General features: G+C 37.5%; 1 protein-coding gene and 1 pseudogene across 2 annotated transcripts in view; one reads left to right on the top strand and one right to left on the bottom strand.

Annotated features, from left to right (window-relative positions):
* Positions 1-25,112, bottom strand: part of DDHD1 (DDHD domain containing 1) — a 71,155-nt gene extending 46,043 nt beyond the window's left edge. The window contains exons 1-2 of one of the 2 annotated variants that reach the window (XM_006920176.2): positions 24,092-25,112; positions 1,543-1,716 (exon numbers count right to left, since the gene is read on the bottom strand). In XM_006920176.2, coding sequence (XP_006920238.1) covers positions 1,543-1,716; positions 24,092-24,920 — 1,003 coding nt within the window. In that variant the 5' untranslated portion in view covers positions 24,921-25,112. The remainder of the gene's footprint in view (positions 1-1,542; positions 1,717-24,091) is intronic. The other variant, XM_006920175.3, reaches the window with a different exon arrangement.
* On the top strand, positions 112-228 carry LOC112469734 (annotated as a pseudogene).
* Positions 25,113-25,862: the final 750 nt, after the last annotated feature.

Raw genomic sequence — 25,862 nt, 5'->3', positions numbered from 1 at the left:
TGAACTGCTCTTTACATGTTGATATGTAAGAACCTTGAGCTTGGATTTTACACTGAAATAATGATATATTTGACTACAGATTAGGAAAATGAAATATTTAAAATTCATAGAGTCTATGGCCATGCTACTCTGAAAAAGCCCGATCCCATCTGATCTCAGAAGCTAAGCAGGGTCAGGCCCGTTAGTACTTGGATGGGAGATCACCTAGAAGACCAGGTGCTGTAGACGTAAAAAATAAAAAATAAGGGATTGTAAACTGACAAGGTCCTTGTAATCTGTGAGGTCAACCAAGGATTGCCTCGCCTAAAAATAAAAAATAAATAAATAAAATTTCTAGCATTGGTATCTGGCACATAATAGACAACTATTATTATACATATTTGTTAGATTTATTGCTGATTTATTCGGAAGCCACAACTTTCCTCAGTTATGTAGACTTTTAATCAACTAGATACAAAAGACATTTTAATTTGGTATAAGCTAAACTATACAGATTCTTTGCTTGTGTGTGTGCATATATGTGTGTGTTCAGAGAGAGATAAGAGAGTAAAGAATAGGAGAGAGAAAAGACTTAGGATGTTACTAACAATAAGAAAAAAATAAGTACATTTAAAGCTTATTGTTTTGCCATTAATTATGAAAACAATTACTTTCAACCACAAAATTCATTTCTTCCAAGATGCAGTCTGTGAATTACTTGACTACTCGATCAATATTGAGTTTTTCTGCTTTAGAAATAGGGGAAGGAAAAAAATTACTCAATTCACTAGATTTAGTAGGGCTTGCCAAGAAACCTCCCAAATAAAGGCAAGTATGAATGAAGAAATGCTTTTAGAGAAAAAAAAAATCTAGAGAAATCTAAAAATGCTAATCCACCTGTACTGTTATACTCACCAGAATAGTTGATCCCACTGCCTGCAGTAAATGAACAATAGAAGTATTTTTAACTTTACCACATGTTTGAATTTTATTCAAGAGCAGACACATAACAAAACACAGTAATCTTGGCTATTATATAAGTATTTTGAACTACTGTAAACATATTCAAATGCTGAATAAGGAAATGTAAGAACTAGATTGTTTAAAATTAAAAGATGATACGGTTATCAATATAGAGACATCTAAGAGATATTTACGCAAAGGAAATTAAAGTTTTTTTTTAAACTTCAGAAAAAGAAACAACCTTAAAATATTAACAAAACTGCTCTTTTGATATGACAAGGAATTTTTTTTATAAGTTCAATTTTCTTTGATAACTGAAAATAACTGAAATGGATAAATTCAGAGAACCCATTATAATAATTTGTCATTTACAGTAAATCATGTTAGCTAATGTCTTGCTATTGAACATACATACTAAGTAAAATAAAAGATAGTTCAGAAATTCAGTTTTAAAATTTTAAACAATTATCAAATGTTTAAAATAATGAGAAATTTTATAAATTCTAACACTCTTAAATTACTATGTCAAACTTAGGAACCACTCTAAACTTTATTAACAACTTACTTGGTTTACATATTAAATGTATTAATTGGTCTTACCGTCTTTTCCATCTACAGATTTTGACACTTCAAGATCAAAACTTTCCTGCATCTGATGACCTCTAAAACATTTGAGATGTTCTTGCTCAATTAAATTACTTTCTTCTTCTTCTAGAGGCTGCCAAGTACCATCGATAAACCACTGTCCACGCATTACTGGTATTTTATCGGCCTCTAAAAGAAATCACAGAATCATACATTTTAAGATCTAACCTCCCAGAAAAAGACATGGTAACTACACTTTCACTTCTTGCTACTGCTATGGCAAAAACAGATTTTCATGACTCAAAAGAATCTTTTAAAGTTTCAAATTTCAGATTTTAAGCCATAGGATATAATTTTTTTTCAGCATATTATTTTACTTGTACTAAATATTACAAATAATTATTTTGGCATCAGAAAGGTATGACCGAGGCCCTGAGTAACCAAAATTAGTAAGCTAAGGGATTAAGACAAGTTTCATGCAAGACTCTGCTGATAGTTCCAATGTCTTAGAAAATATTGATATAAACCCTCAGAGTAGTTTAGCAATAGTGTGTAATAATAGGGTATTATATGCACTTTTTAGGGCAGTCTTGGAGTTTCCCAGTTAGTACACAGGAATAACTAAAACCTTTGATTATAGTAAATTTCTTACTTATTTTAGAAAAAAAATTGAGAAAAATTTTCTTGAATAAATACTTCTTTGATTAAACACTGTTTCTATAAACCCAAGGCTTACAGTTGCAATTTGTTTGCTTGTTTGTTTGTTTATTTATTGAAACAAATGACTGTCAGCTAAGGCATCTTGAATCCTTCAAAAATTTTAAAAACCAAAACAAAAATAAAATTGAAATAACAAAGTCCTAAAAATAAAAAGCAAAATGAAACGAATGAACTTAATTATGTAGAGCTGGTGATTTAATCACATAGAGAAATTATTTCAAGTGGATTTAAAACGTGGTAATTTGTACATACATATTAGGATATAGCCCATTGACGAAAATATTACAAATATAGCTTAAACCTTCTGCAGTATCTACGCTGTTATAATTGTTAATAATTAGAATAATATCAGTATTGTTAATTTAAAACTGTAGGTTAAGATGAACATATTAATTTTGTTACTATCATTAGGACCCTAGATTTCTATTCTAGTATAAGAAAAAGAGATATAAAAATCAAAGAAAACTGCATAATTTTAAATTTTGATTAGAAATGTCAATATGAACTAATGACGCATGTTTTCTTCTAAAAATGTCCTAAACTCTGTCCACTGTTAAAGCCTAGAAACAAAGACCAACCAGTATAAGTGAGCACTCCTGACGTAAAGACTGTGATCTCTTATCATTTCCCACTACAAGAACCAAGAGTCCTTGAAGATATGCCTAATTCCCGTTTTGGGACAGGAAATTTACTAGATGGCCTTGAAACATCTTATTGTACAAGATTTGTACAGCGATGTATTCAAAATCTATTATGTGTTTCTATTACTTCTTGCATTATCCTATACTGTTGACTCTGGAACAACATGGGTTTGAACTCCATGGGTCCACTTATACGTGGACTTTTTTCAATAAATGTATTTTCCCTTCTTTGTGATTTTCTTGACACTTTTTTTCTCTAGCTTATTCTATTGTAAGAATACAGTATGTAATACATATGATATACAAAATGTTAACTTTTTGTTATTGGTGTAAGGCTTCTGGTCAACAGCAGGCTATTAGCAGCTAAATTTTGGGAGAGTCAAAATTACACATAGATTTTTGACTGTGCAGGGGGTTGGTTACCCTAACCCTTGCGTAACCTGAGTTGTCCAAGGGTCAACTGCATTCTGCTATAGCAATTCTGCTACATTTAGGTTTTGCTATGTTATTCGGTACTTACATACTGAAAGATAACTTCATTGTGAATTATGGCTTTTAACACTAAAATGTATACTCTGATGTGTTTAATGATTTTTTGCCCAGGTTCTACTTTGTCCATTGAGATGCTTTCTTATTGTTTCCATTTGCCTGTGATGTTTTTGTATATCCCTTTTTTTCACCTTAAGAATCACTGTGTTTAAATGTGTCTCCTGTACACAGTATAGAACTGGGTTTTTCTTTATAAAGCCATTTGAAAATCTTTTTAATAGGTGAGTTAAGCCTATTAAGTTTATGGATATGATCAATATGTTTGAATTCCGTATTCTATAATTACCATTTTTATTATTCACATTTACCCATTTTCTTTCTCTAGTTGGTATCTGGCCTTTTAAAAACTTTCTTTTGGTATTCAGGAAGATTTGCATTTTTTTGTTTCAGTGGTTACCTTTGATACTTACTTGTGTGTTTATGTGTGCGTTTATGTGTGAGTATGCATGTATTTTTGAGTTTCCTAAATTTTTTTGCTTACTTAATCTTTTGCGATCTGGTCTGTTCATTTTAAGTGGTGTCATATAACTCCCACTTATTACTTATACAATAGGGAATGATGTATTCTATTTATCTCTTTCTCTCTCCACTCATTTATTTTTAGTTTCATTCTTTCTACTTTGTCAAAACATATAACAATTATACCTATGACCCACCACTGTTTTAGTCTTGGAGCTACAATTAAATATATTAAATTCTCATTAAATATTTCCTAAATCCTTTCATGTTCAAAATTGTTTTGTCCATAGCTCTGATAATTGAAGGACAGATTGGCTAGCTTGAACCTTGTGTCCTTGAGTTTTCAAAACTGCTGCTGTACTGTAGTCTTCCTTTGTATGTTGTTCTTGAGAAGTATGATGTACATTTAATTTTTTTAATGTCAACTTTTTTTCCCTCCTATGAGATCCAGAAAAAAATGTCTTTAAAATGTAATAGTTTACTAGTCTTTAAGATCTAGTAGTTTATATCTCAGAGTACATTGTTCTGGATCATCCTGTCCAAGGTAGGCCCTTTTAATATGTACATTTCAGTTTTCTCCCTAATTTCTCAAAAGTTTCTCTTGGGTTATGGTTTAAAAATTAGTTCTGTTTCACTGATTTTTTTTCTTCAGGGACTCTACGTATGTTGGGTCTTCCTTTGCCTGTAGTGCACTTCAAACACTTTCTCTCTGAAGCTTTCTACTTTTTTCTGCATCTCATTTTTATTCTTTTGGTCATTTTCCTTCCTTTCATCAATGCTCCTTATATCAATGCTCCTATTTATTATGTCCACAAGTTTAAGGATATTTCATTTGGTTGGAGTGTTATAATGGAGTTTCTCTTTGTTTTGTGTTTGCTTTTTGGGGAAGAATTCTTATCAGTGAAAAATGCATTCACATTTTTTGTATTCCTTTGTGTGTATGTGTTCCAATATAGCTTTATTTATAAAAACAGACAGCAGGCCTGATTTGGCCCATGGCCCCACAGACTGACAACTCCTGACCTAGAATAAAAAGTTGTATATGATATTATAAATGCCAACATCTAGGAGACAAACCCCTATTCATCCTTTAACATTTTATTGTTTATAATAATATATTTTTCAATTACAGTTGGCATATAATATATTAGTCTCAGGTGTACAACATAGTAATTGGATATTTAATTCATTCTGTATTCCTTTTAAAATAGCTTTGTATGGCATTTGATTGATTTCTATTCCTGAGCATTTTATAGATAAGAGTTCTTGGTTCAAGAGTGTCTGCTTCTGCAGATTAGGAAGAGCAGCTGCTTTAATGGATGACGTTGTGATGGTAGTAGGGATGGGCAGGTGGGTGGACATGAGGCTGGTGTGCCTTGCTTCTCACTCATTTCTCTAAGACACTTAAATTTCTCTTTCCTTCTTTCTTCTCACTGGCATGGCTCCAAGGGGCACCATTCTTTTTCTATCTTTGCTCACAAGAGCATGTCTCTCTGATGCTGCTACTTCTGGTCCCTCTCAGTTTCACATGTACATATTTTCCCAATTGTGTAGGGGAAATTTTCTTTTTGAGGGTAACTTTATGCTTCATTTTAATAACCGATCTCCTCTTTTCTTTTTCACTGTCTCTTAAGCCTCTCCTTTCCCCTACTCTCCAGACTCAGCAACAAGAGCTGCTGTAATTTGTTGTTTCTTTATTTATAAGTAATTTAATATTCATGGTATTGTCCATCTTGTAGTAATGCTGGAAGCATGAGTTAGGTATGGTTTGTGTGAGTGTGTGTGTGTGTGTGTGTGTGAGTGTGAGAGAGAGAGAGAGAGAGAGAGAGAGAGCGAGCGAGCACGCGCGCGTGCGCGTGTGCGCGTGTGGTCCTTTTTGGTCTTATGGCTTTTTGGGAGGATGCATGGAGAAACTGAAATTTAGACAGTGGCCATTATCTTCCAGAACCAAAGGCTCATCTCGTTTAATCTTAATAGTAATCTTAAAAGATGACTGTAATTATCCCAGTTTTATAAACGAGTAAGCTGAGTCTTAGTGAAACTAAGCAACTTGCCCAAAGGCACATATCTAAGTAATATGAGAACCAAGATTCCAACCAAAATTTGACTCCAAAGTTCATTCAAGGTCTTCTTACTATGCAATGCAATGTATATTCTCAAATAGGAAAAGTCCCTTTTTACTTTTTAACCCTCTCTCCCCAAGAAATACAGGCTATTTAGTTGTGTTGGAATTTAAAAATAATTTAAGAAATTGTATATTGCCATTCTAATATGAGACTTACAAACCAGAGCCAACCATGCATATTTGTAAAAGAAGATGAGTGTGTGTGTGTGTATGTGTGTGATATATAAATATTTATATATATAAACATATATAATTTTTTTTTTACATCAATATTTGTAGTAGCAAAAAGCTGCAAGCCACCTAAGTGTCCAAAGAGGAAAACAAAGTGTGGTATATTCATGTAATGGAACACTCGTGTATACAGTGAAAACAAATAGCTAAAATTACATGTCAGCATAGATAAATCTCAAAAACCTAACCTGAACCAGAAAGCAAACTGCAGAAGGATACAAACAGAATAGCACTATTTATACAAAGTGGAAAACAAACAAATGAAGAGTGCCAATGGCCATAATAATCTCAAAAATGCATGGGAATAAACAGCAAATTTAGGAGGGCGGTTATTTCTAGATTAAAGAAAGGGAAAAGGGTCACAGAAGATATTTTGATTATATCTGTACTGTTAATTTCTTAAGCTAAGTGAGCGGGTATACTGATTGTTGGTTATACTATCTAGACATTTTATATATTTGAGATATTTCATAATAAAAGCAATAATTAAAAATAATAAACTGAGTTCTTAGAAGGTGAGTGATAAGATAAAAACATGTAAAAAAGAATGATGTTTAATTAGTAAATGAAATGAAAGGTAGCAAATTAGGAACTATATATGAAAATGCTGCCTTCCATTTGAATGCCTGAACATGTGCTCATTCACTAGATGGGAACTATAATCTGGAGGAATAATGTAGGACAAAAATAAATCATTATCTTAATCATCATTTAGCCTGGCTACAGTATTACAATAGAAAAATTGAGTTAGTAGTTACCAACCATACAAAATTCTATCTTATAAAAGAAATATCTATTCCTTAAACTATTCATTTGATCGCATTTGAAAGTTCACAATTACATTAAGAACACTAAATTATGTTTAGGCAAGCGTTCCTGTCAATCTTATCTACCACTCACCAAATTTAAACCAACTTCATAGAGGTGAGAAATTCTGGACAATAATGCCTTAAATATCGTTTGCTTTTATTGGTTCAAGAACTAAGGCCATCAGGTTTTAAAACCTGCATATTGTTTCTTAGTTCTTCATTAGTATAACTGTAAAGTTGCCTAAGTGGCTTACTGTCCTTGTATTAATTTGCTAGGGCTGTCATAACAAAATACTACAGTCTGGGTGGTTTAAACAAGGGAAACTTATTTTCTTGCAGTTCTGGACATCAGAACTCCAAGATCAAGGTGTTGGCGAATTGGATTTCTTGTGAGGCCTCTCTCCTTGGCGTGCAGATGGCTACCTTCTCACTGTGGCCTCACATGGTCTTTTCTCTGTGCTTGTGCATCACTGGTGTCTCTGTGTGTCCCTTCTTATAAGGACAACAGATTTAAATGTGGCCTCATTTAAATTTAATTATCTTTAAAGGCTTTATCTCCAAATACAGTCACATTCTGATGGAGTGGTGGTAAGGGCTTTAACATATGAGTTTGTTAAAAGGGGAAAACAATTCAGCCCATAACAGTTCTCGAAAGTTTTTATAACATGGTCCTTTTAGGCACTCACATTACATTTTCATTCTTTTCTCAAATTTTAATACAAAGAAGGCAGATTTTAGACGTTGTTAGCAATCTCTTCATTTCAAAATAGAAAACAGGCTTTAAATCAAAGGCCCTTTTGTCCTTAGTCTTCCAAGTTTAGTATTTCAGTGGTTCTAGGCAATACAGAATTTCACATGCTTAGGGAAAAAGTTCTCTCTAGGTACTTGGCTAGTAAAAAATGTTCCATATGATCTGCATAGACATGAGAGAGGAAACTGCTAAAAATGCAGCATAACATTAAAACAGACTTTTGAATGTTTAATGTTAATTTTAGCTTAGTGGAGATAATTCAATATTGACTATGGCCATTCTATCAGATTATTAGAATATAAAAACATGAATTAACATAGCTGGCACTTTTAGAATCAGCAGAGTGTCACTTGAGCCTGTCTTTTTTCTCCTTATCGTCTTTTTTTATACTCTACATATTTTCCATGGTTTTAACCTGTGGTTCTCAAACTCGACTGATTATAAGAATCTTTTGAGAAATTAAATTAAAAGATGGATTTTTCAAATTCCTTGCTACACACTTAACAAATCAGAGTCTCTGGAGACAGGGTCCAAAAATATGTCTTAAAAAAAAAAAAAAAGTTCTCCAGATTATTATTGTAAAGCAAAATGCTCAGAAGTGACTATTCAGTTTAAATTAGTAATTTCCAAAAATATAAGCACATTCTCATATATACATACTTATTTATAAATTATGCATATGTACTGTTCTAAAATGTTTTATATATTATAAAATATACAAAAATAAAAAATTTGAGAGGATGAAATAGAAAGCACATAGAAATTCAAACATTTTCATTGTAATACGTTCAACAGAGTATTTGCATTCCCCGGTTTAGAGACCACTGGCTTAAATTACAAAGATCTTTGCATCTTTAATTGCAGCACTATTTTCTTCTGAGCTTCAGATCTACATATACAACTACCCCACTGGATGCTTCTATACCTGGGTATGCAGTAGGTACCTTAAATGCAATATGTCAAAATAAACTATTATTTAGCTTCCCTCTGCCACCCTAAGGGGAACTGGGGTGGGGGAACCTCCACGATCCACTCAAACTGAAAACATTAGAGATAATCTGGACTACTCTTCCACTTACTCATGTTGCACTGATGGTGTACCCCTTATACTTCCTTAACATTTACCTCCAGCCCTCCAATAATTATTCAAAGAACATCACCCTAGACCCTGTGTCTTATTTGCAATACTGCAATAACTCCTTAAATAGTCTCCCTGATTATGATATCACTTTTCAAGCTTTCCATTTGTTTCACAGTGTTACCACATGATCAAAGATGTAATCTGATCAAGTAATTTCCCTATTTGTATACCTTTCAATGTTTCAACATGGTAGGATAAAATTTAAATTTTCGGTATGAAAAGGCTTGTCCTGATCTATTCCCTGCCTGCCTATACAGTTCCTTCTACATTTTTCTTACTTATTCTCAATGTTCCTGCCAAACAGAATCCCTGGAGTCCTCTGAGGGCATGAGTCCTTCATGACTCCAAGCCTTTAAACATGCCATTCTCTCTGCCAATAATACACCCTTCTTTAATATCCGAGTCAAGCATAAATGTCTCTGGAAAGCTTTTCGTAAACTCAAGGTAGTTTACTCCCCTCTTTTACCTAGTAGACACTAGATGGCTATTTGTCGAATGAAAGTAATAGGAAAACAAAAACCTTTTGTAAAAAAGAGTAATAGGGGAGAAAAAAAATTGTATAGTTAAAATTTAGAAAGTTAACAAGCATAAGAGCAAAAACTTGAAAACATACAAAAGAAGCTGAGGAAAACATTTATTTCTAATAAATGAGTAAAACATTTACTCCTAAGACTAAAGTCACTTATTTGAGGAATGTTTAGAAAATGTGTTCTAAAATATATTCTAGTTGATGAACTAGGATAAGTAGAAGTCAAAGTAGATAATTCATACATAAATTCCAAAATAATCCAGGATATTAGGTCCTGCTGGCATACAATCTTGACATCTGCTCAGATGGCAGAAGCTCTGAGGTCACAGATGATGTTCAGGAGGAAGGGGATTGCTTAAGGACTCAGAAGGCATAGGTTCTAATTCCAGTTCCATCCCTTAATCTCTTTGAGCCTCAGTTTTACCATCAGTAACATGAGGACATTCTATCTCACTACGGAGTCATAACAGAGATTAATAAAATAATGTATGTAAATGCACTTTGTAAACTATAAAATCCTATTCCAAATTATGGCATTATTTTAATTCACATAATATCTTTTAAAGTTTCTAAAATGACATTCACTGGTTAAATTTGGCTATATCAAGACTAGCCTTCTAGAATCCTCACCTATTTGGCTTAACTAAACTCCCTTTTCCCTTACTATCTTTTCCAAAATGAAAACCTCACAGTGACAATGGGAGAAGCAGGTTTGGAAAACCAAAAACTAAATATAAGCTAAGACCTGTAGATGGGCTCCCTACAGACACACTGTGACTGGCAAGTTAATCTAGTGCTCTGATTTACTTTCTGGTGATATCAGTAAAACATGGGTCCTTTGATGTGAAAACAGAGGTCCTTAAGAGTCTGGTTCACGCTGAGTTGTAAGAAATAAGAGAAAAAGAAAAATGGAGACCAGGAAGTATATGAAATTAAATGCAATAATGGGTCCAGTAGGCTGCAGGTATTTCACCAGCAAAAAGAGGCAGCAGCAGAGTTCTGAGGGACAAGTCTAATAACCACTTCTATCCTACAGCCCATAAAAGCAGCTGCAGAAGACATCTCAATTCTACTCTGTGTGACAAACAGCCATCTGATGCATATTAACTCACTAAAGGTATTATCGTTGTCCATTTCAACATTCCTGGGCAGGAAGGCTGTAGGATATGAAAGCACTGGGTTCTGCCTAACGAAGAGAGAAATAAAGACAAGATCGCCAAGAATGAAGATAGTAAATCAGTTTCCTAAATTGGAAGGACAGACTTCTACTTATAGCCATGACAGAGTAACACATAACTGGATTTATTGTCTCACCCTAAACAACTAGAAAAGCAGATAAAATGTATAGAACAATGATTTTCAGATATTGCGCAACAAGCAAAAGAGGACAGTGATTGCTGAGGAAACTGCTCAAACTTAACGTCTACTGTTTCCAGGCTACAGTGTTGGAAGAGGTAACACAGTCTTGCTAGGCTGTAAAATGGCTCAGAGTTCACGGAGGCATGAGTAGCTAGAATCTGTGGGGCAAAATACTACTACTAAGTAGAGAGCTATACAGAAAGGGAATGCTGAAGACCTCCAGAGGAGTTCCTTTGATTCTTCTGTTGTATACTTATCTATGTCTGCACAGAAGAGTACCTGAGGCTAGGGAAAATTACCACTGGAGGGGAGTAGGTGGAATAATCTCCAGAGCTCATATAAGGCTGGGAATAGTTCAAGTTCCAATCAGCCAGATTAAAAATGATCTAATCCATGGGGCACTGAGTAATGTCCTCACAAAGGTATTACCTCAGTTGTAGGGCTAAATTATCCGAAAACTAAAGGCTGCTCTGAGCACTCTAATAAAGCCCAAAAGAAAACCTTGATAGGATCAAACTAATTTGAAGTAAATTAACTGTGTGCTAGAACAAAGCCCAACAAACTGAGAGGAATGCTAAAAAATGCAGTGCACAAAAGAAAATTTACAACGTCTGGCATCTAAAAAATTAATAAGTATTGAAAGCAGCATGAACGTCCAACCTATAACTAGGAGAAAAGTCAATCAACAGCAACAGATCCAGAAACAACACCGATGATAAAAGAAACAAAAATGCTAAACGACACCGATGGTAAAAGCAGCAGACGAAGGTGCTAAAAATTCCCTGGATTCAAGAAGATAGAGGAAAACACAAACATAAGGAGGGAAGAAATGGAAGGTATAAAAAATACTTAAGCTGAACTTCTAGAGATGAAAAATGCAACATTTAAAGTAAAATATATATCAAATGAGATAAATAGACATGCAGAAGAAAGAAATCAGTGAACTTTCTGAAGTTTATAACATAGCAATAGGACACATTAAAGGACACAACAATAGAAATAAAATAGAAACCATCCAAAATAAAACACAGGAAAAAATCTGAAAAGAAATGCACAGAGCTTTGGGACAATATCAAGCAGACTAACGTACATGTAGTAGGAATCCCAGAAAAAAGGTAGGGTGAACAGAAAAATATATTAAATGACATAATATTTTCCAAATTTGAAGAAAACGATAAATCCATAGTTCATAGAATTTCAACAAATCCTATGCAGAAGAAATATGAAGAACAGCATTCCAAGACAAATCATAATTGCAGAAAACTATCAATAAAGAAGGGAGGTGGGAAAGCTGCCAGAAAAAAGGATATCTAGAAGAAGAAAGATAAAAGTAACAGCAAACTTCTCATCAGAAACTATACAAATTAAAGACAATAGAGTGGCATGTTTAAAATTCTGAAGGGAAAAAAATAACCTAGGTTTCCATACTCAGCAAAAATATCTTTCAAAAATGAGGAAGAAATAAAAACTTTTTTAGACAAAAGCTAAGAGAATTTATCACCAGCAAATCTACACTATGAAAAACACTGAAGGAATTTCGAGCAGAAGAATTTGATAAAAATCCCATAAGAGATGGAAACTTGAGTCCACATAAAGGAAAAAAGAACAACAGAAACATATTTGGTAAATATAAGATTTTTCTCATTTAGAGAAATTGCTTTTAAAAACTGACTACTTAAAGCAAAAAATACTTTGGGGCTTATAACATATAGAAGTATGTATAACCATAGCAAAAAAGGCTATGAAGGGGTAAATTGAAATATACTAATAAAGTTTTCGCTCTACATGAAATGACAAATACTTTTATTTATTAAATTTTTTTAGGCGAGGCAACCCTTGGTTGACCTCACAGATTGCAAGGACCTTGTCATCTTATAATCCCTTATTTTTTAAAAAAAATTGTTATGCCTACAGCACCTGGCTAGGTGGGCTCGCATTCAAGTACTAACCAGGCCCGATCCTGCTTAGCTTCCGAAATCAGATGGGATCAGGCTTGTTCAGGGTAGCATGGCCATAGATGACAAATACTTTTTGAAATCAGATTGTGACAAGGTAAAGACATACACCGAAAATCCTAGCGCAACCACTACCAAAATAAAAACAAAGACTTATAACTGAATTTCAGCCTTTGCTTAGGATATAGAAAGCTAAAAGAGGATTGATTGCTCCTACCCTTAAAACAAATAAGAGACATTTAGTTTGCAAAATTATAATTTTTCTTATATCCTTCAGATCGCTTCTCGGCCTTTTGGCTAAGATCAAGTGTTATATCCTTCAGAGGCCTGGAGGTCACTGAGCAACTAGTATAATATCTAAGGAATGACAGGAAGAAACAAGATGGAAGCACCTGCTCACTGGAAGTAGACATCAGATGTCATAAAAGCCAGTGATTTCTGCTAAAATTTTTAACAAAATGTTGCAAGTCAAATATGAGCAATGGTGAGAGTGTAGGCCCCTTGGGGCCTCAGACACAAAGGGTAACTAATGCATACCCCTGTACATTCTTCTTTAAAGAGTTTACCAGGATCTCATAGAGAGACTGGGAGAAGGGTGAGAAACCTGAAAAAGTACCCCTTGATGGTACAGGCCTTGGGGAAGGGAACAGCAGCAGCTGTGCAAAAGGGGCGAAGCCTTACCTGGATCATTCCTAGTTTCACCTCTGGAAAAAAGCCTTAAGCAGCTGTTAGGAGAACAGCAAACACTGTTGCTTTTCAGATGAAGACCTATAGCTGCTGGGAAAAAGCTACAGGAAAACAAAACAAAAAAACTATCCTTGATGTAGAGGCAGGACAATGTCCTGGGTCCTAGACCATGAGGTCTACAGCTGGGGTAGGGGCAGAATCACGAAGGTCCCACTTTAACACTCAGAGCACTGTGCCTAAGAATGAGGCTGATTCAGAAAACTGACAATGTCCCTTCTCCACTCCCACTCCCACCATCACCAATGTAGCAAGAATTTAATCTACTGCTGAGGAAGGATAAGAACATGAAGAAAAACCTCTGGCTAACCAGCCCCCTACCTAAACATAGAGTAAAGCCAGGGGAGTTTGAAGCCTTATGGTACACTGATGGTTACAGTAACTATTATAGTAACAAATTCGAAACCCAGCTCAACTCCCAACTAGATTGATCAACCTCTTACACTAAAGGCTTAACAAAAAACAAGGTATACTTATTTCTAGGCATAAATACTCTCTATCCTACACAAGATATCCAACTTTCAACAAAAAATTGAGACATAAATAAAAAAAATACCATCAATAGACAAAACAACAGAACCAGACTAGAGATGTCCCAGATGTTGGAACTATTAGAGAATTGAAAATAACTAAGATAAATACGCTGAAAACTGTAGTGGAAAAGGTGGGCAACATGTATAATCAGATGGGTAACTTCTGCACAGAGATGGAAACTATAAGAACGAGAATATCTGTGATGGATTCATTAGTAGACTCAACTCAGCTGAGGAAAGAATCAGTGAACTGGAAGATAAGTCAATAGGAATCACACAAACTGAAACACACACTCACACACGGACAGAAAAATTAAAAAACAGAATGGAGCATCCAACAGCTGGGGGACAATATCAAATGATCTAATATATATGTAAATGGATTCCAAAAATCTCAGAAAACATCAACCAGAAAGGATATGAAAAAGGTATCCCTAAAAGCTAATAATAGAGATAAAAGGGAATCACAACAAATAATCCAAAAGAAGGCAGGAAAAGAGGGAAAGAAGGAACAAAGAATAAATGGGACAAATAGAGTAAGATGGTTGATTTAAACTCAAACAGCATTAATTGCATTAAATGTAAAAGCTTAAAACACCAAATAAAAGGTAGAGATTGTCAGAATGGATTTTAAAAAGCAAAAACCAACAGATAGGTAAAAACATTATAAGTTGAGAAGAACAGGAAGATACATCATGCAAATACTAATCAAAAGAAAGCTGGAAGTGGCTAAAGTAGTATCAAAGTAGATTTCAAAACAAGAAATTGAAACCAGAGATAAAAGGGGACATTTCAAAATGATAAAGGCATTGTTTCATTAAAAGGAGATATCAACCCTAAATGCACATGTTCCTAACAGAGCTTCAAAACACATAAAACAAAATCCAACAGAACTAAAATAAGTAAATAAATAAACCTATAATTATAAATGGGGACTCCATCTTCCTTAATAACTGACAACAAGTTTAAAGAAAATCGATAAGGATATAAAAGTTTTAAATTGGACGGTCAGAGCAGAAATAGGTAGGTAAAAGAAAAACAGGAATGAAATAAACACACCAATTTGTGGGTTGAAGGCTAGTGCTTCTAGAACAGTGGTCTCTAACCTTTTGGGCACCAGAGACTGGTGCTCCCATGAGAATCTAATGCCTGATGATCTGAGGTGGAGCTGAGGCGGTGATGCTAGCGCTGGGGAGCAGCTGCAAATACAGACGAAGCTGCTCGCTTGCCTGACGCTGTATGGCCAGTTCCTAACAGGCCACGGACCAATGCCAGTCTAAGACCAGAGGTTGGGGACCCCTATTCTAGAACTCCTTGAACTGGTAATTAGTGTAAGTGGAAACAACCAAGATGAATCAGCTTCGAGCCACTCCTAGACTGGAGGAATTAATGAACTAACAGTATTATTAATATGCGGTCTATAACCCCCTGGAATCAGAATTTCTTGACATACCTATTAAAGAGGAAGATGCTCAGGCCCCAGGCTCAGATCTCTTGAATCCAATCTTTCAAGACGAGATCCAAGGATCTACATTTTTAATAATCTTGCACTTAACTGTTAGACTTGATGGAATCAGCAAACAAACGCTCTAAGACAGGATGCCACTCCATAGGCCAGCGAACCCAATAGGAACAACTAACTCAGAGGATGAAGAGTATTCCACTGTCATCAACGCATGAGTCTACAAGAGGAATTAAGGTCCTTGAAGTATGATACTTTGCGATTCCCAGAACTCTCTACAGGTGAGATTAAGCAGGTTTAAGATGCGTGTGTGTGCGTGCGTGCGTGCGTGTGTGTAGATGACGAGGGGAAGAGAAAGAAAGGGGAAAAGGGGGAGCAGTGTTGGGAATTTGTGCATACGTATGTGTTATGTTTATATATGTCATCAAATTTTGGCCAAAGTAATTTTGGTAGAACCATAGAATCCTATTCTTCTTTTTTACAAATAAAACAAATCGACCACATACTTTTTAATTTCTAGAAGCCAGACTTCTAGTTCAAGAGCCAATCTACCAGCCCAGCTTAAATAAAATAGCTAACACTTATTGAACCAGGTACTGTACTAAGTGCTCTATATATGTGTATTTCAACAAAATATTCATAATAATGCTGTGATTATTATCCCCATTTACAAAGGAGAAACTGGGCAACAGTAAGATTACAACTTACCCAGAGTCATATGGCTATAGTAAATCAAGGATTCAAACTAAGGAAATTTGACTACAAAGATCTATTCTCTAAGCCCAATTGGCTTTTACTGCCAAAGTTGGATAAGGAATCACTGCTTCAAATCCCTGGACCGAGGGCTGATGGACATTTGAAGCTAGATTTTGCACTAGGTGCCAGAACCCAACTGTCATCCCTACCACTGCTGGTTCAACTGCAGGTCAATTAAGAGAAATCTCTCAAAATTTTCATGCTGAGGTTTCCACTGTAAAGGGAATTATGGGCCATTTCTGTCTTGCTGACATGGCAGAAATCCAAGAAAACTACTGGCTCTGCCTCAACTGAAAACTGAGTAGTCTTTAAGAAAGCTGTAAAGTTCTCTCTTGTATCAAAAGTCTTGGTAGCTAGTTAGAGATGTTCTAAATGAGCTTTTGGGATGGAGCCTGTACTTCCCCACATCCGGTGACAAGATCTGCATACCAAAAAAAGTAGATGCTCAAGAATTTAGAATGCTTTTATGGGAAAAAAATTCCTCCTTTCCCACAGGCAGCAGATTTGTAAGAGAATGACTGGTACACTTCTCTGGGACCAAGCCAGGAAGACTCAAGACAGCTCTCTCTGGGGCCTGAAAGACTAGACAAAAAATCAGACACAGTTTCTCACAAGAGCAGGCAACAGATATAGGGGTTCTCGGGCTATGCCTAATTGAGAGTCAATTACTATGAGTCAAGGCCAAGAAAATCTGCATCAGGAATGAGACAACAAATTGAAATACGAGAGTTGAAAGCCACGGACGTAAAGTGGGTTATAAATTTGAAAGGACAGAAAAGGCAGGAAAATGGAGAAGTAATAACAGCTGTTATATAGAGCTTCCTATTTATCATGTTTCAAGATCTTTAAATATTTTAACTCATTTATTATTACAATCATAAGAGGCAGGGGTACTACTATGCATATTTTACAGAAGAAACTACGGCACAAAGAATTTAAGGTGCCCAAATTTACACATATAAGCTGGAATTTGGGCCTAGACAGTCTGCTTCCAGTAGTCATTTATATTCATAAACACTATGTAATGCTACCTCTCCAGAAAAAAACAATAAGAACTGAAAGAGAGGTAGCAGAGATGAAACTGATGAGTTAATGTAAACCAGGTCTACCCTTTATGTGTTACCTACCATACAGTTTGATAGGTTCTATCAAAGACAGAATCCTGTCAGGTAATCAGAATTCCAAACAACTCGATCCAGTATTCTAGGATTAGGGGCATTCATTATATTTGAGGTACAGTTAGTTACATCTTTCTCTACCCCAAAAATGTAGTTTACATAAAATAACAGGTTAAATAGTAAACAGGTTAAAAACAAACTACAACTACTTCCAAAAAGATATTATAAAATATAAGGCCCCAGTTTTTTCTAGTGAAAGGCAAAGAGCAGAACCATGGGGGGCGGAGGCGGGGGTTGTAATCTTAAATTAGAAGACTAAGACTGGTTGGCATACCATGAAAATGTCAAGCAAAGGATGTAACTGTTCATAAATCTTACAGACATGTACACCTGTCTCATTTACCACTGGCCATATAGTAAGGGTTCACTTCAGCAGTGGATAGCCAGCATGGAAGAGTGAGTGCCATTGAAAGTGCCTTAGCATTCATCTTGTGCTTTCTTCAATTTGAGAGATCCTCAATAATCTCTTTGAAGTAGACTCTCTCTTTCCAATGAATGCTTTTGATTTATAGCAAAGATTTTCTTTTCTAAAACATAAACAAACTTAGGCGAACTTCATGTTAAAATATATACCAGATGTTAAAATGCAAGTTTTACTAAAGTCTAGGTGGGTGAATCAGGTGGATGTGAGATACCCTAGGCCTACCTAGAAGCAACTGTATAGAATGAGAAGAAAATAATAGATTCAGTTAATAAAATACTAATTGAAAGTTGATCAATTGTAATGAGTAGTAAAATGCAAGATGGGATTGCTTTTAACTGTCCATATTAATTAAGGCTCAGAAGTAATTCTAACTGTTTCCTGTGCATCATCTAAAGTTAGTGAGCAGCACATTCCATGGCATATGATTTAGAAGTCTTATGTCTTAGCATAGTGCATCCAGTTCTTTGTCCTGAATTATGTGTCTCAAGTGCTATCCTGCATCAATGTTCAGAATGATGGTTCACTGAGAAGCGGCCCAAAGGAAAGTTAGTAATATTAAAGAGATTTTCATTCTTATGAGTTAAAATTATACTCTAGCCAATAAAAGCTTAACTCTCAACTACTTGGAAAAGCCATCCATTCAGATGGAATTTATGTTTTATAAGATTTCCAGATATCTGAAGTCTTGGGGTACAGAAGTACGAATAGTAATGTAATTTCCAAAGGCTGGTCTGGCCGCCCCCCTTTTTTTTATTTTATTTGAACATACAAGTGCAATGATTATAAAGATAGTCTAGATATAGCTTAATATAATAAGATATTAGAACAAATATTAATGAATATAATTTATTCTTGTGTGGCAATCTGATAAAATTAGAAAGCAGTACATAAAACAGAATTACTTTTATACGATCATATCAATATTTCTACCATTTTTCTTTAGTTCTCTGGCACAGATGATGCCTTCTTTTCACTACCCTGAATTTCACTTGTCCCCTAATCCAGAGGCATTGGAAAGTATCGTATTATGCTTTTCATCCCATTAATCCACCCATTAGTCAGTGATTCAACATCTTTTGTGGGTATAATTTCCCTTTACCAAGGCGGTCTCAAAAAGAGTAAAAATGTAGGTTCTATATAGAGGCCATAAAAAAATGTTTTCCCCTATTCTACATTTTAACTGGGCTTTTAAGAATGTATTGTGGCAAAAAAAGAAGAGACCGTATATATACCCTTAATCAGTGCTGAAGGTTTTCTAGCTAACACGCAGTATAAATTCCATCATACTCATGAAAAGATAAAGGTCTTAGATCAGATTCCCCCATAATCAAGGATTCTAGAACAACCTGCATTTCCATCTCTTCTGCCAATAACCTTCAGCTTAGGCTTCCTGTGACTACATCCACATTTTCCTCTCTCCTTTCTATCCCCCTAGTCTCCTCACCTAATGCCCATAATTCTCAGAGGATCCTGTGACTAGCACATCCAGCTTTTTCTTGCTCTCTACAGTAAAGGATCAGCCCTAGGGTTCCAGACATCAAAGATCTTAGCAAAGCAGAAACTACAGGGCATGATGTGGAGATAAAAGCCCCAGAAAATAAAATTTGGAAGAGGGAAGAGTACAAAAGGTCTCTTCTATGATAAAATAGTTGAGGAAAGAAAACCATATTAAATACTTTGACATTTATATAAAGCATGTGTACAACATGCATTATTACATTTGAGCCATAAACAAATAAGGTGGATCAATAATTGATATTAGATCAGTTTTTAAACTAATTGTACATGCAAAGAGAAAGAAAAGTCCTGAATATCTTGGTCAAGTAGTGCCAAGTCCTGTGCTCCAAATATGTCACTCTCTAGTCATTCACATCCTTGGGCTGTTTCAGTAGGTCACTGAGAAATGCAGTCTAAAGCAGGCTTGATCTGGAATGGGGTTCTCAGATGACTTTGCCAGGATACCTTAAACCTGAGCAGCCAAAATTCTAATGCCACCTAAGGCTGCTTTCCAGCCTGGGCTAGTGGGAGATAATATAGTTAAAAAGAGTAAGAGATAAAAGTCTCTAAAACTTTTTCATTCAGGCATGTCAATCCCTGGTCTCTATTCCCTATGATTCTGTTTTATGGAAGGTAGAAACTGACCAAGAAAGAGCATCTTCTACCAGGTTGGACTCCATTACCTTCCCATGATGCCTTGTGCTTCAGAAAGGATTATTCATTATTAAGGTTATTAACCCTTGAATGCAAAAGACCTAAGAGATGGTTTCAGCTAAGCCAAGTTAATAAATATCACATAATTTGAGTGCTTACAGAAAAAAACCCTAATTTTTCTACTTCATTTTATTGGGAGTATTATTTTCTCTTCAACATATTATAAAGATTCACTAATTTCTAAAGTGTCTGAATCTTAAAATGATTTAGAATTATAATAATGCAAGTAGGCCTTATAAGTACATCAGAAAAGGGAGAGAAAGAAAGCTGTGGCTTATAGTTAATGACTGCTTCTGGAAACTATGCATTCATATAAATATTTGGTCAATTAAATTACTTAACTTAGTCAATGAATGGATATGACATATTCCCTGGTGCATACTGCATATATAACTATCATCAGAATTGCTATGAGACTATTCTAAACTTATCATATACCTCTATTATGTTCCATATGCCTTCCCATAACTATTACTAAATGCTTTGGCCCCTTTCTTGCTAATACTTTTTTTTACAAACAGTCTTTCACCTGTGATGAGGTATAGGTCAATAACAACAAACATTGGGTACTCTACAATTTTCACTGGTCAGTCTTATAAACTTTTACATGAGTTTCTTTAAGTAAGGTATAGTTTTCTGTGACCCACACTGATATAGTTAACACCTAGTACTTTGTACTAAGTAGTTTGTACATTGTTCTATGTATGTTATATATAATTCTCAAAAGGAGCCTACGGGGTAGCTACAGGCAGCCTCGGAAGAACACGGGGAGCAAGGGAGTTCACTTAAGCATTACTCGGAAATGTTTTATCTAAAATGTCCACATGCCGCCAGAAAAATATCTAAACAATGAAACAAAAATAAATTTCTTATAATTAATACTTTTTCATGTAATAATATTGGTTTCCTATCTATAGAAGACAAATTCTGTTCCCCTTCTGATTCCTGTACCCCCAAATTGGTTCAAATTTTATCTACTAGTAAGGGAAGTGTAAATATAAATTTAAATCAACACTTTTCTTTTAGACCAGGCATAGCTAACTTGTTGGCCTTGACACCCAAATGCAGAGGCTCAATTAGATCACAAAAGTTTAAACAGCCACTGGAATGCTACCACTATTCTATGTAGGAACTTGAACTTTTTTTTTTTTTAATCTTTCATTACTACTGTTCAGAAAGTTTCCAGAAAGGTTTAAAAAAAAAAAAAAAAAAGTAAAATGAGAAAAAGGTCAAAAGCAGTAAGTATACTAAGAGTCCCTCCACTTAAAGAAAGGCTGAAGAGACCATATTGGGAATGAACCTTCCTGAAAAGGTGTGAAAACTTAAAACAATAAACAGAGAACTCATTACGTCAAAGTTACACGGGATTTTGTGAGAAGTGGTACATTATGGACAAAAAGCACTATTGTATTTTCACTGTAGCTCATATGAAGGCCTGGGACACCCACGGGATTGTATCTTGCAGAAAACTCTTTAGAGAAAGCTAAAATGAAGTTAAAATGGGTGTTGCTGTTTGAAAAAACTAAGTTTCCTTTCAGGTTAACTTCTGTAGGCCCTCGCTATTTCTCACTTGATTTATAATACTTGATTTATGATATTCTAATGATGTTCTCTAATTCTCCAATTCAACCTTTGTGTTGTCACTAATCACCTAAGTAATAGAGAATCTTCAGCTGGTTGGGTCTCTTTTACTCACAGGATAAAGCCCAAACTCCTTAGCACTGCGTATCCATCCTTGTTCTTTTTCTTGCTACTCTCTCAAATGTGCCATTCACAGGCAGGTGGTCACTTCACGATCTCCTCCTGGTCCCTGACCAAACACCTCTGTCTCTGTGGTGGTCAAAACCAAACCTACCCTTTGTGTCTTGGCCCCTGCAGGTGCAGCCCTAATTTCCTCAACATGCCAGACAGTTTCATGCTTTTGTGTCCTTGCATACGTTACCTCACCTGGCCAGAATGCCCTTCCCTCCTCTCTTCATTTCTTCTGCCCTGATTCCCTTAGGACTTGGTCTTAAATTACCTGGGAAGCCTTCCTGACATCTTCACCCTCGTGTGGGTCAAATGCTCTTTGGCCACTGCACTGTACTCCCCCACTAGACTATGACCTGCTCTACCACTTTCTAGCTGAGTGACCTTGAACAAGTTCATTAATTTCAATGAGCCATTTCTTCGCATACAGAATGTTAGCAATAATTTGATGTCACTATGAAAAAATGAATGTGAAAAATCACTTTGTAAACAATAAAAACTATGCAAGCATTAACAATTTTATCATAAGCCAAAAGAGTACACAGTATTCTAGGTGAATATAGCTCAGTTAACCTAAGCGTAAGATTCATCTCTTGGTTTCCAGTTCCCTCCTTCAAGGGTGCCTGGAATTTTATCCGACTTTTTGGCTAAGTCCTTGTAGTTCTATCTTCAAAGGAAAAAAGTCTATAGTGATGTCCGGGTTATTTGAAAAAAAGACTAAGTGGGAAGCTTCTGAATGATAAAGATGGTTCTTTTTTCCACCCTTTCTAATGCCTTCACAAGAATACTGGGTTATGCACATAAAAATACTTGGTAAAATGAAAGAGCTGAATGAATGAATGAATATAAGCATAACCTGTCTGTAGTGAGCTTATATATTCAAAAGGACTGATCTGACAGATCCCATTATGAATCTGGAATTGTGAAAATGGTAATAAGTGCCTTCAATGTCATCTTAAAGTGTAGTAAGAAATTAAATTTCCTGCTATGCTTATTTGATTTGATAAATTTTGTAATTGCTATTTTAGTGACTCATGCTTAACATGTTTTAGTATTATCAAAATCACTTATACAATTCAATATCTACTTATTGACTATTTACTGCATTAAGCCCTATAAGAGTATAAAGATAAGGGCAAAGGACTCTACCCAGAAGATGCTAAACACATAGAAAGGAAGCTAAGTCATCTATATATAATTAATACAAGGCAGAATGTTGTAAGATGTATAGAGGACCTAAGGCTAATGACAATCAATGAAGATAGTTGAGTTAGGGCACTGGGCTCTAAAAATTAAAACTATTACAAATTATTGGTGGCCAATAGCTTCTGTTACTATAGCATACCTACTACATATTACATATGTAACATTTGTCACATGCAATGGCAGATATTTCTGATAGCCTTCCTCCTTAATCTAATTATATTATCTAATTGTATCGTTGACTAATGAGTAAGGACCCACCGCTAACAGTTACATCAGACGTATGTGCCAAGCAGTTTCAAGCCCTTCGGGTGTATTATCTCATTTAATATCCACAACAGCCTTATAAGGTAGATACAATTCTCCCTATTTTACAGATGAAGAAACCAAGGCACAGGTCTTATAATTTTTCAAGGTCAAGAGGCAAAAATCAAAATATGTAAACAAGGACCTAAGAGACAAAAACGAGTATTCCATAGAGTGAGTGAGCGGTACCCACTTGCTAGAACTGCTTCACGGAGTGCTTTCCACTTCTCCCTAACGCACCCAGAGGGAACAACCTATTTCCTTTCCTTTCCCGCCCGGGATTATAATCCATAATTTAACTGCTGATTCTCATGCGGATCCTCTCAAACATTCCCACTCCAGAGGGTAGGCAGCTATTTAAATCACAGGCATTTGTGGGAAAATGAGACCGAATCAGATCCCTGGGCGAACAAAGCTCAGATAGGATCACGAAATTAAACCTTTCGGGCTGGGTATCCGTTTCTGGATCATCTCCAGGGGATGGAAGCAGCACCAGCTCACCCTGCAGGCGCTACCTGTACAGTATCCTCTCCTCCCAGTCCCCAGGCAGCTTGGGTTTTGCCATCTGCTGGTTTACCTTTCACCTACCGGCGCTGCCTGCACACAATCTCCGTGCTCCGACCACCAGGCCTCATGCACCTCGCTCTCCGCAAATCCAAACCCACCCGGGTGTGTGTCGGCCCCTGCAGAGGCAGCCCGTCCCGCTCCCTCCCCCGGCCGGCTACTCACGGTTCCAGTACACCGGGTAGCATTCTCCTTGGGTCACATCCACCTCGTAGAGGCCGCCCCGCACACACACCCGCTCGATGTTCACCAGCTCCTCCATCTCGGGCTCGTGCCTTCCCGTGCGCGGGCAGAAGCCGCAGACGCGGTCCTCGTCGTCGTCTCCCCCTGAGCTGGAGGCCGGGCCGCACACATGGTCGCCGCCCGGGTCCTCGGCCTGGGGTCGACCGCCCGTGGCCTGCAGCAGGGTCCGGAAGGCGAGCTCGATGCGGAGCGAGTCGTAGCCGATGAAGGGCTTCCAGGTCTTCTTGTCCTCCTTGTAGAACCAGCGCACCTCCTCCGGGCCCAGCTCCGTCACCACCTCGTAGCGGTGCCGGGAGGCCGCGCCGGCCGGCCGGGTGCGCTTCCTCTCCCCGGGACCCCCTCCCGCTGCCCCGCCGCCCCCCGAATTCGACGGCACCAGTGGCGGCTGCTGCGGCGGGTGCAGGGACGAGGAGCTGCCACCGCCGCCGCTCTCGCCCTCGCTGTAGTAGCGCAGCGAGGAGCCTGACTCGGCTGAGCTGAAGTCATAGTTCTCGTCACTGAGGCAGGGGTCCAGCACCAAGTGGTGACCGTGGTCGTCTGTGCCAGGCGCCAAGTGCAGCGCCGGCTCCCCGCGGAAGAGGGCCAGGGGCACCTCGCCGTCGCCCGGGTCCCTGCCCGGCAGGTGGTCGAAGCAGCAGACGCTGCCACCGAACGCCGGCTCCGCATCCGAGCTCAGCTCCCAGGCGGCGGCGCCGCTGCCCCGGCCGTTATGCTCAGGGCTCCGCGGGGACTCGTGGCCCGGGAAATTCATGGTGTGGAGACGCTGCCGGCTGCCCGGCCCGGAGCGGAGCCGTGGCCCCCAGCGCTTCCGCTACACATTCAACGCCGCCGCCCTCTCCACCCGGAGTTTTTAATCTTTCAAATCCCGGCCGGAGCTACGGCGGCAACCGCGGTGGCTCCGCCCCCCCATCCCCCGCCCCCGAGGCCGACGGCCGCCGCCGCGGCGTTCCGCGGTCCGTCCCATTGTCACGCTGCCCAACGTAGGAGGCGCTTGGCCCGGGCCCGCCCCGCCGGCCGCGCGCGCCGCCCCGGAAGCCCGGTCTCCTGGGCGCCGCAGGCGAATCATCCCTATCGCTCGTCTCGCAGCTGGTGCGAGGTCAGCTCAGGGCACTTGGTCACTCTTCGGATTTGTCAATTCTTTTTCGCCTCTGCCTTCTTTTCCCTGCACATCTGCCTCGGCCCTCGCCCTTCTGGAAGTCAGAGCCCAGATGTGGAGAGGCTTTACAACAGTCATCTTTGCAATCTGGGTCATCGCCTCAAGGGTTTAATTAATTAAGATACAAGTCTAGAGAGTCCCTAGTAGTTGGATTCTGCTGACCTTAGTTTTGTGACCTTAGGCCTGCCTATGGCCTCAGCTGGACCTTCCAATCACCTGGTTCTGCTCCTACTAGAATTGGTCCACAGGAAGACAGTCCGCCGCATACCTTCTGATTCTTGTGGTTGGCATCACCACTCCTACTCAAATTCAAGTCTAAACCTCCCTTCACATGCAAGTGTATATTATTGCTTATCTTTTAGTGCTTATTTCCTGTTTTCTCAACCTGATTGCAAGGTCCTTGATTGAGACCAAGTCTATATGCCTCAACCTCTCCCCCATAGTGGGTACACAGTGTTGATTATAATGATGGCAAATCCAGCGAGTTGTGATAGAAAGATTATTAGATTGAAAGCCAGAAAACAACTAGGCTCTAGA

The sequence above is a fragment of the Pteropus alecto genome, unplaced genomic scaffold, assembly GCF_000325575.1.
Source record: "Pteropus alecto unplaced genomic scaffold, ASM32557v1 scaffold86, whole genome shotgun sequence".
Classification (NCBI taxonomy): domain Eukaryota; kingdom Metazoa; phylum Chordata; class Mammalia; order Chiroptera; family Pteropodidae; genus Pteropus; species Pteropus alecto.
Note: the sequence above shows the minus strand (reverse complement) of the source record. Positions and strands in the feature narration are given on the sequence as shown.